The 11,804-nt window shown below is 31.2% G+C and overlaps 1 protein-coding gene across 1 annotated transcript; it reads left to right on the forward strand.

Annotated features, from left to right (window-relative positions):
- Positions 1-1,765: 1,765 nt before the first annotated feature.
- Positions 1,766-10,786, forward strand: LOTGIDRAFT_167448 (hypothetical protein; the record flags this gene model as incomplete). Its single annotated transcript, XM_009064925.1, has 14 exons — positions 1,766-1,799; positions 3,089-3,303; positions 4,758-4,892; positions 5,347-5,451; positions 5,739-5,789; positions 6,114-6,176; positions 6,452-6,544; positions 6,856-6,994; positions 7,406-7,533; positions 7,934-7,990; positions 8,960-9,031; positions 9,314-9,745; positions 10,185-10,186; positions 10,621-10,786. The coding sequence occupies 14 exons, from the start codon at positions 1,766-1,768 to the stop codon at positions 10,784-10,786; spliced, it is 1,692 nt and encodes a 563-aa protein (XP_009063173.1).
- Between the last annotated feature and the right edge of the window lie 1,018 nt (positions 10,787-11,804).

An 11,804-nucleotide genomic window follows, 5' to 3' on the forward strand; every position in this document is an offset into this window, starting at 1 on the left:
ATATCTGAGAAAGTTTAATTTAGTTATGTGTTCAATTTTAAACTTCATATTATGTTGAATTGACCTCTTAAGATAAAATTGTGCTGATTGCCTGTGGGGGGAATCATGTTGTTCAAAGGTCACTGATATGTAATGGTTGTTCTAGAAATAACTCAGCAAAAAAAAAACTATGCATTTTATCTAGTCTAATGCTCTTTGATTCAGTTAGTTTGCTTATATATGCCTTAGTTGCATAATGGCTGGAAATCTTATCAGCTGTCCTGGTGAGGATTTTGTATCTTAAACACATGCTGTCAGTAGAATATGAGCTCTTGTTGATTATTATTAAATGAATATTATTGACTATAATCTGAAATTTAAGCTGAAGCTTAATCCAATTTATTTAAAGCTTGATTTGAGGTGATAGAAATGATTTGCCATTTCTTAGTGTGTTTTATAATATAAATCAACATGAAACTGAAAGATATTCTTTTTTCCTGATTCTGAACCACTCTGCAATTTGAAAGTATTGATTCATATTGTGATAACATCAGGGGTCTTTGATGTTTAAAGAATCAAGCTTGTTGATTTTTGTTTTCTAAATTCAATGTTCTGTTGGACATAGACATAACTCCATTTCATTTAAATAATTTTTGTGCACTACAAAACATGTCTTACTGGTTGTACCAAGATAAAATTGTCATTGATTTAACTTTGTAAAGAATGTAACAACATCAAGCTGATATACTGGTGCATACAACCAAATATATGGTTCTAATTATAAAGCTTTTCCTTTAAGGTGGGAAATTTTTACAAACTTACAAACTCTGATCTCAATACTTAAAGGTAAAATAACTCATAACATAGACTTGTGTGAAAACATAGTTTGAATCTGTTTTTCATCGAATTTTGACTAAGCTTATAGTTTGAGATACAATGATTGTAAATGTATCAATTGGCATTTCTGTTTCGGCTTGTTGATTTGTTAAACCATCCCACCACTTCATTTAACCTTCAATATAAATTGCACAAATTTTTAACTCCATGACATTGAGTTCATTCAATTTAAAAGTTTTAAGCTTAAACTTCTTACTTGATTTATAATATGTGATTGATAGACGAAAGTTTGTGTTTCATTGAAACCAAAGATTTACCTGTACCAGTAGTCTCATTGGGTGTAACAAATAAAATTTACTTGATTTGTCTTAGAAACATCAATACCGTACTGACAGTAAGCTAACTTATTGATTGTGATTTGATATGATAGAAAAAAAATGAAGTCTAATTAGGAATACTTTGTAATGTATTTACACTGATGGATTGAGTTTATTTGTGTGAAAACACTAGTAATATAACAGAATGCTGGTATCCTGTTTCAAACTTTTGCATTTAAATTTTGCTTAAATAGTAAAATGTAACAACATTTTTTTGGAAAAGAAATGACTTCCTCGTGACCTTTTTACGTGTCATGTTCTACTCATTGAGAAAATATTTTGATTTTGATGTTTGAAAGGAATTGATACAACTTATTCCTCATGATACTGTTAGCCTACTGTTTAAGTGCATAAGCTTACTTTGTGTTTACCTTTAATTTGAAGTTTATTTTGATTTTGAATAGGATGTCCTTGAGTATGTAGACTTTGGAATTGAGATTTGAATCAGTTGAATACAGTATGTGATATGAATGAACTTTGATTGGAATATAGTTAATTGATCAACACTGTAGTCTATAAACACTAATTGTGATCTTGACAATATTATTATTGTGAATTGTGTACAATCCAGTATGTCAGCAAATATAGACCAACTACAGGAAAACAGTAAGTTACTGCTATTGTTGTAGAATGGAATTGGAAAACGTGCTTATGTTTTTCTTTTAGATCTCTGCAAATTAGTACTTTTTCTGGCTATGGCACCTTATGTTTCTTTTGTAGGTTTATTTCTGATCAAACTCTCTAGTATGCCATGGATGAAAGATGTTTGTGCACATGATGAGATGGTTCAAAAATAACACTGAACACTTAGCAGTATATAATAGATTGCTTACTGGTTGAAAAAATTAAAAAATAAGCATATCAGAATTACTAAACGTACTGGATTCTCGATTCTAAATTCTCCATTCTAAGTTCTCCGTGCTTACCGGGGACACTGATAGCATTAATTTGCGCTATTCCAATTTCCAATCAGATGTCTGTGGTTCCTGCAATTCACTTATCACAAAATATGCTTTAATTATCACATAATTTATTAAAGCCCTTACTGATTAGTGATGTCATCTTAGTTCTAATGGAATTGCAGGAATGTCTGAATACAAATTGGAATGCTGCAAATTAGATACTATCAGTGTCCTCGATAATCCCTTTAAGTTCATTGCCCACTCAAACTGATTAAAAATAAAGGGATTGACTCCTGTTTTTTTCAAAAATTGTACTTTGAATGTGTGTGCACAAATATCTTTGCCTTGTACAAATGATTCTGTAGTATGGATTTTTATTTTCATTTCTATTCCTCTATAAAAACAAGCCTACAAATACATTTGGTTATGTTATTATTTCCTCATTCACTGGTTCATCTTATCTGTCAGACCGTGGACTGTAATTCCTGTCAAGATTATTTAGGCTGGTACAATGTACAATTAAACTTTCTGAAAAGTATTTGCATACCTGGTACTGCTTATGCTGCTCTTGTTTTTCCAAAATGTCCAAAATGTGCTTTGATATCTCTAGCCATACATCTATCATTCCTACTTTATTTTGAAAGAAAAAAAGATGTAAAATGTAACAGTTTATGTGTACCTGTACAGTAAGAGTATTTTATTTATGTGTCTTGAGAAAGCAAGCACAAAATTTAGATATTTTATGAATATGGAATATTTAATGATGAATTATTGAATTTATAAAAGAAATATAACTTGCAACCATGAATAAATTTGATGCAATCTCATTATACTTATAACATCTGTGTAACTCTGTTGCTTTGATAGATAATTTGGTGAACTCTAGACCTGTGACAGAATTATTCAGAAGGCAGTTTATGATGGGTATTGCTTTTCGATAAAGACAACTCTTGATAAACAGATCTAAAAATGTTAAATTTTGTGTATTTCCAGTGTCAGCAACAGGAGCACCTTTAAAAGGTCATCCTATACAAATAGTAGTGGCCAATGATGATCATACATTTGAATTAAACGAAGAAGCGTTAGAAGAAGTTTTATTACAGCCTCATATACGAAATAAGAAAGTTGTGGTGGTATCTGTGGCAGGAGCATTTCGTAAAGGGAAATCCTTTCTTTTAGATTTCTTTCTAAGATATCTAAGTGCAGATGTAAGTGTTTTTATCATCTATTTAAGTGCCTATCCTATATTTTAACAACTGATTGTGATTATTTACATTAACAACTGAACTATTTTTAGTTCAACCTCTACTGAAACACTTTTATTCAAATATTCAACTGTCTTGAGATTGAAGACATAATAACAGTTTTATCAAAGAGGTCAATACAAAAAGACATTTTGACTGAATGCCCTGTGATGATTATCTGAAAGTGGATTAAATACACACAATTTTTGGGATGAATAAATTTGTACAATTGTGTGCGCAGGGATTAATAAAAAATTTGAGGCTTCATTTATTGATCTCGCTTGACCGTGTTTCACAACCTGGGGTGTTTTCATCCCCTGGGGTGTGGCCAACTGGTGTAGGAGAAGAATTTGTATTCAGCACCTCACAATCATCACATGCTGAAAATGTGGATGAAACAAATTTTAGTGTGTGAAAGTTCCACATGATTGCACCATGGGTGTGAAATAGGTTGGGAACCACTGCTCTAGAGCTCATGACATAGCTATGTGAGTTGATTCTATTGCCTTCATGTAATCATTTAGCATTTTAGTGCTTCCAATGTGCATAATAGGCCAATAAAATCTGGACAGTTGAATGTAAAATTTAATGACATTTCTACAGAACAGCCATGCATAAGTTGCATTTATAATGACCAATATTGATAAATTAGCTAAGTCAACAGCAGTCTAATAACTAACTAGTACTAGTACTATATTTTATAAGTGTGAATTAAACAGCTGGCCATTCTACCTAATAATACTTTTACTAACCTATACTTATTAATACTGCAGATTGTTTTCATAGACTTGCCAATATATTTGACATTGATTTGTAACATATTTTGACTTTGCCATAATGAATAAAGCTGAAATTTCACACAGAAAAATTGGTTTGCATATTTCTTAAAAAAAAAGATATTTTGATAAGATAGGAAAGAAAGAAAAGGAAAACAAATAAACTGCCCAACCATAGATCATTTTTCAAATGACATTGATCTTTCCCAGATTACTTGTGGTTATTTTAAAATTTCCCAACTGGAATAATGAGGAAAGAAGACAATCTTAGATTTGACAATACTTAGTGGAATAAGCTTAGATATAAATATAATACTGTGGACTCTCACAAAGAGTTAAGAAACCCAATAGCATCAGGTTCTTCACAAGGATAAGCATTCACTGTCTTTCAAGCGATACACCCAACCGTGTATAATTTATATAAAACAGTAAGTTGAAAAATGACCCTGAAAAATCTATTTGAACCCATCAAAATTTAAAAAAAAATTACTTAAGCATCAGTATTAGATCTATTTATTTGAAATGTGTGTTTATAATTTTGTCTGAAGAAGCTATGTTATTGTTCTTTCAAATAACTTTCATTATAAACAAGCTTATGTTTCCTTGCCAACAAGCTATCTTTACCACCAAATTATTTTTTAGTGTTCTCCAGATTGGATGGGTGATGAAAACTCTCCATTAGAAGGATTTTCATGGCGTGGTGGTTCAGAAAGAGATACTACAGGAATATTATTATGGAGTGAGCCGTTTGTTTGTCGCTCAGGTAGTGGGCAAGATGTAAGTCTCAATTTTTTGAGATTCAAACGAAAATATTTCAAATTTGGAAATTTGTTTTGATATAGATCTACCCATGTTTGTTGAACATGTAGTCTGCATTGTAGTGATTACCATTGTATTATAGACTATTGTTGTATTGAAACAGCTTGTAGAAGGTGCAAATCTATTTGTTAATTACTATGCATTCAAAATTGCTATATATTGAATGTCCCTCAATCAGTCGTTTCCAACTTTTAACTTTAAAAATCTACTTTAACGTATAAATTATACTCTTTGTATAAGGCCCAACATTGATATAATAGAAAATTGGAATAATGCAAATAGAAGCCATTAATGACCCTGATGCACAAAAAAAGCCAGAAAAACTCCTTGTACATGTATATATATATAAAAAATTGGGTTTAAAACCGGCTTGTTCATCCTTTTGAATTTTTCTTTTATTATATACTTTTAGTTAGCAGTATTATTAATGGACACACAAGGTGCTTTTGATAGTGAGTCTACAGTTAGAGATTGTGCTACTGTCTTTGCTCTCAGTACTATGTTAAGTTCAGTTCAGGTAATAAACGAACAATTTACTTTATAGTAGTTTAACATTTAAAAGTAATGCTCACCCCTCATATAAATTAAGCTTTATAATGATGCACATTTTAGACTGGTCTCTGGTTGGGATTTGCATCAACCATTCTAAGACTATTTCCTACTTTGATACATCAGTTGATATTTACACAATCAGTGATTTAGAGACCACTCTGGTTACTGGTCATTGGTCAGACAATATAGCTTTTTGAGACATTTGAAGGGGATTTTTTTGATCAGTTTTTGACTATATTTTTCTGCTTTCAGGTTTTTAATTTAACCCAAAATATCCAAGAGGATGACTTACAGCATTTACAAGTAAGTTAAATGAGTTTTGTCTAGTGTTTAACGTCATTATTAGAACATATTATGTCAATATTGTTTATATTAATCATTCGGGCTGTATAGAGGCTACAGAGTTGTCAACAGAGGGGTCCATATGCAAATTCATCATAGAAACACCACTGGACTATAGGCATATTTCTTGTTTTGACACAGTGTTTTCTAATTGATCATTGAATTCTGTTTTGAAATACAGACATGGATAAATTGATGTGCCTTTCTTTATTTAGGTTTTATCTTTAAGGTTAATGTAAATATATCATATACAATAAGATTCAGAATAAATTGTTTTATTTTCAGTTATTTACAGAATATGGTAGATTAGCATTAGAAGCTAATGACAATGTTAGTAAACCATTTCAAGTGAGTAAATGTCTCAGGTATTTCACAGGTTATCTCTGGAGCCTTATACTCAAGAGAAAAAGCATGTATCACATATTTTCTTTTTCTACCTTATACTTTGGTTAATAAAATGGTAATACCTCCTGTCTGATCTTTTATAAATAGATCGATATGAAAATACTACAAATTCTACTGAATTGATAGTCCCTGATTGACACTATACCTTGATTATTCCTAGCTTTACCTTGGTAATTTTCAAACTATTGAGTAATGTTCTTAACTATTATTTTTATCAGAAATTAGAGTTTTTAGTGCGAGATTGGAGTTTTCCATATGAGGCATGTTATGGAGAAGCTGGTGGTAAAAAAATCATGGAAAGAAGATTAACAGTAAGTATTAATGAGATACAGTGGTCTAATTTCAGTTTACCATCTATCTCTTTTTTTTTCTTAATGATATACTTTTTCAAGATTCTAAGTTTACTCAGAATTACTCAGATCTCAGAGGACTGGAAATACTTAGCAAACCATTGAACAACGATATACTAAGCTTCAACGACACACGAAAAGAGATGACCGAAGTGCTCAGATAAAGGGGAGTTAGATTCTCAGCTGATTTTCTAATTTCTGAAATGATACCCTCAAGAATTTCGAAGCATCCTGTTTTGTACTTTTAATAATTTTTTTTTTTTTAATTTCAGGTCTCAAATAAACAGCACCCAGAATTACAACAATTACGAAGACACATCAGATCATGTTTTGATGACATTTCATGTTTTTTATTACCACATCCTGGTCTAAAAGTTGCTACCAATCCACATTTTGATGGAAGATTAAAAGGTAGCATCTGTAAATCAAGACAGTATAATTCTAGTTTCAAGTTTGAAATGAATTTTTTATATTATGTATTCATTAACAAAAAATATCATAGTTGAATATTGTTTTCAAATTTTGTAAAACGTGCTAAAAGATATGAAATTGATATGGCCTTTCTTGTGTATGGTGACAGATTATCAGAACAGAAAATAGTAGAAGCAAATGTCTGGATATCTACTTTCATTTCCTACTGTAAGGATTATCCAGTAGACAGCATTCCTCATTTATTGTGGCTTAACAGTTAGTTTTAGTTCAAGCTTTGCATAATCAGCAATTTATATGCTTTGATTAATTCCATAAACAAGGCAAAGAAATAGCCAACAAACTATGAACAAATGAACTAATTTTCAACATGCTCTCTCCTTTGTGTTACAGATATTGAAGCAGATTTTACAGAACAGTTGCAAATATTAGTGCCTTTATTATTGTCAAAAGAAAACTTAATAGTAAAAGAAATCAACGGTTCACAGATTACATGTCAAGATCTGGTTGAATATTTCAAGGTTTGTTGTTAATTTTCTTTTTATATTGATTAAGTGACGGATTCAATCAAATTTACAAAAACCCAGGTGGGGATACATAGTTGATATTGAGCTATCCTTAAAGGACACATATCTCGTTTTAAAAGGTGATTCTGGTTCATCTACAACTAAATACTAAATATACCTTAGACCCTTTGAAATTTATGAATTCTGGTGATCACTCTCAATTTACTGAATCTTTTACCATACTAATTAGAATATGGAATATGAAGTAAGCATATTAAAGGTGGTAACTTGTGTTTGAATAAATAAATGAAATTTTTTCTATCATATATCAATATGTTATTAAATACCTTCTATATCGCTCTACAGTTGATGTATTGAGCACTATTTTAAAAAATATATTTTGTTATAATTTCAGGCATATATCAATATTTATCAAGGTGAAGAATTACCAGAACCCAAGTCAATGTTACAGGTGAGTCTTAAATCTAATATCAAAGTCATATTTGTATTTCGAATCTTTTCCCTTTAACAGGTAAACCTCATATTATGTGTCTCTTGCAATGTGGAGCTTCATCCAAATATGACTTTTTGACTTCATCCAAATATGACTTTCTGACTTATCCAAATATGACTTTCTGACTTCATCCAAATATGACTGTGACTTCATCCAACTATGAATATGGAGCTCCATCAAACTAAGAATGTGGAGCTTCAACCAAATATGACTCTCTGACTTCATCCAAATATGACTTTCTGACTTCATCCAAATATGACTGTGACTTCATCCAACTATGAATATGGAGCTCCATCAAACTAAGAATGTGGAGCTTCATCCAAATATGACTCTCTGACTTCATCCAAATATGACTGTGACTTCATCCAACTATGTATAACATTATGGAGCTCCATCAAACTATGAATGTGGAGCTCCATCAAACTATGAATATGGAGCTCTATCAAACTGAACAGGGAGCTCCATCAAACTATGAATATGGAGCTCCATCCAACTATGAACAGGGAGCTCCATCAAACTATGAACAGAGAGCTTCATCAAACTATGAATGTGTAGCTCCATCAAACTATGAATGTGGAGCTCCATCAAACTATGAATATGGAGCTCCACCAAACTATGAATGTGGAGCTCCATCAAACTATGAATGTGAAGCTCCATCAAACTATGAATGTGAAGCTCCATCAAACTATGAATGTGAAGCTCCATCAAACTATGAATGTGAAGCTCCATCAAACTATGAAGCTCCATCAAACTATGAATGTGAAGCTCCATCAAACTATGAATGTGGAGCTCCATCAAACTATGAATGTGAAGCTCCATCAAACTATGAATGTGAAGCTCCATCAAACTATGAATGTGAAGCTCCATCAAACTATGAATGTGAAGCTCCATCAAACTTAAAGTATGACTTAAATTAAAAAATTTCAGGCAACAGCTGAAGCAAATAATCTAGCAGCAGTTGCAGCAGCTAAAAATTGTTACACAAAAGAGATGGAAGATGTAAGTATATAAGGCCTAGAAACACTCCTGGTATTATTCCTGTCAATGAAACAGAATGCCAATTAGAAACCTTTGAACCAAATTCTGATAATTCATAATGCAAAGGCAGATTTTCATTAAGTATAAACCATTTAAGGTTATTTGTGATATTCAGAATTAAAATTGAAATTAGATTACATTTTCCATGGTAATCCATCAAGTTCTGTATGACAAGTTCAAGGTTTTGATGTTTCAGAAGATAGATGCTTTTCCTTCTATAGGAGGACTTAATTTCTAATTTAGGTTTGTGGTGGTGATAAACCTTATATTAATCCAGAAATGTTACATCTTGAACATAAAAGAGCCTTTGACAGAGCCATGGAATTATTTGCCTCAACTAAAAAGATGGGAGGAGCTGAATTCAGTGAAGCCTTTTCAACAAAATTAAAAATCGAGATAAAGGAAGCGTTCGATCAGCTAGTGAAACATAATGAAACTAAAAATATCTTCGCTGCAGCTCGAACGCCGGCGGTATTATTCACAGTTATGGTAGTGTCTTATTTATTAGCTGGCTTATTTGGAGTTGTTGGACTTGAATCAGTTGCTAATTTATTAAATTTAATCATGGTTGGTTTTCTTGTGTTAATGGCTACGTGGTTATATGTACGATATTCCGGAGAATATAGACATGTAGCAGTACAGATAGACCAACTTGCCGACCATATTTGGGAAAAAGTGAGTATATAACTAGCTATGAATAAACTCTTTTATAAAGACTTTCCCTGGATACTTTATCATGAACTCTAAATTTTCCTTCATATATTATCAATTTAACAACACACTTAATGTAAATTAAGCCTTTTTCTTATCACATATTTTCAAAGAGCTTTTTGTAAAATTACCCTTATTGCACACTTCACAACACAACCCATCTTCATAAGCAGTAGAACATTAAATTTGACTTCTGAATTGGTTTAAATTGAAAACAATTGAGATCCAAATCACCCATTAATTTTATTTATTTTTCAATTTGCATACACCCATTATTCAATAAATTTTTTTTGTTTTTTTAGGTTTTAGCTCATGTTTATGCAAAAGCTGTACACCAGGGTACACAACATTTACTCAAAACAAAAGTCAAAACAAATTGAAAGTAGATGGTTTGAATAGATAGCGGTAGGATTTCATTAATTGAAGATGGCTTGAGCTGATTCCTGATCCAATTACCATAGCTGATTATGAAAGTGATTTAGCTGTGTTAATCAGTGCGGAAGTGACAATCAGTTTTGTGGACATTCAGTGAAGAAATTTAGTGTCGAGGAAGGAATTGAATTGTGTTGAGAATAAGTGAAATAAATGACAATCAGTTTTGTGGACAAATAGAGTAGGAAAGATGTCATGTGGACAATCAGTGAAGAATGACAATCAGTTGTGAACAAAATTGTAGAAAATGAAAATTGATTATGTGGACAATCAGTTGGAAAAAAAGCAATCAGTTTTGTGGACAATCAGTGGAAAAAAAATAATCAGTTTTGTGGACAATCAGTAGAAAAATGACAAAAAATGATGGACAATCAGTGAAAAAATGACAAAAAATGATGGACAATCAGTGGAAATATAACAATAAATGATGGACAATCAGCCACTAACTCAGATATTAGCTCAAGCCAAACTCAAATGATCATCCCAGTCCAGTGTTTGCCTTATACCACCCTTAACTCAGTGAATTTCTATTTTATACCAATTTCTACCACCTTCAACTATAAATATTGTTAAACTCTATGTCTTTCTGTGGTAATATTATTGTTGTTGTTGAAGTTTTCATGTTTAAATAAAGATTAGGCGCTACCAAAGTCTGTTATGCCTGAAGCATTCGAAAGTACGCTTCTTGCATGGAAATAACACATGCGAATATAGTTCACAGCCATTTTCAATCTCTTACTCGACTTAATAAGTCAAATTTTAAAAAAAATTTATTTCTACCAAGCCTTCAATTCTTATGTAAAGGATTTAAAATGGCTTTCAATGTGATTTAAAGGCTTGGTTGAAAAATTTGACTTAATAATTCAAGGTAGAAATTCAAAATGGTTATGTAAGAACCATACGTCGTTTCGTATTTGCCTGTAAGTGACATCCTAGATAAAAAAAAAAAAACCAGCTAACTTATAGATTGATAAAGATGTGTGGTGTAATAGGCCGATATAAAATAATAGAATATTTTCACTGTTAAAATAGTGCTCAATACATCAATTGTAGAGTTATATAGAAATACCACTGTTAAAATAGTGCTCAATACATCAATTGTAGAGCAATATAGAAATACCGCTATTTAAATAGTGCTCAATACATCAATTGTAGAGCAATATAGAAATACCGCTATTTAAATAGTGCTCAATACATCAATTGTAGAGCAATATAGAAATACCGCTATTTAAATAGTGCTCAATACATCAATTGTAGAGCAGTATAAACTATATAAATGTCACCTTCAAAATCATACTTAAATGTATTTTTTTACAGTTAATCTAGTACTTATTGTTTATTCTTATGACAATTTGTTGAGGTAGAAAAAATTCTAATTCTTAAGCTATTTTATGTATAACTCTGTAACTTATTCTGTATATTATTATACTAAATATAATGATATTATTTATATGATGTTAATTTGAAACTTCATCATACCTAATATGGCTAATTTATTCCATTTTTGCCATAGTTTTTATTCATTTGGGTATCAATGTGTGTTTCTGTCTTGACTGAAATGATGCTGGAAAAAATACTTCACAGTGAAGTT

The sequence above is a fragment of the Lottia gigantea genome (genome assembly GCF_000327385.1).
Source record: "Lottia gigantea unplaced genomic scaffold LOTGIsca_66, whole genome shotgun sequence".
Lineage (NCBI taxonomy): Eukaryota > Metazoa > Mollusca > Gastropoda > Lottiidae > Lottia > Lottia gigantea.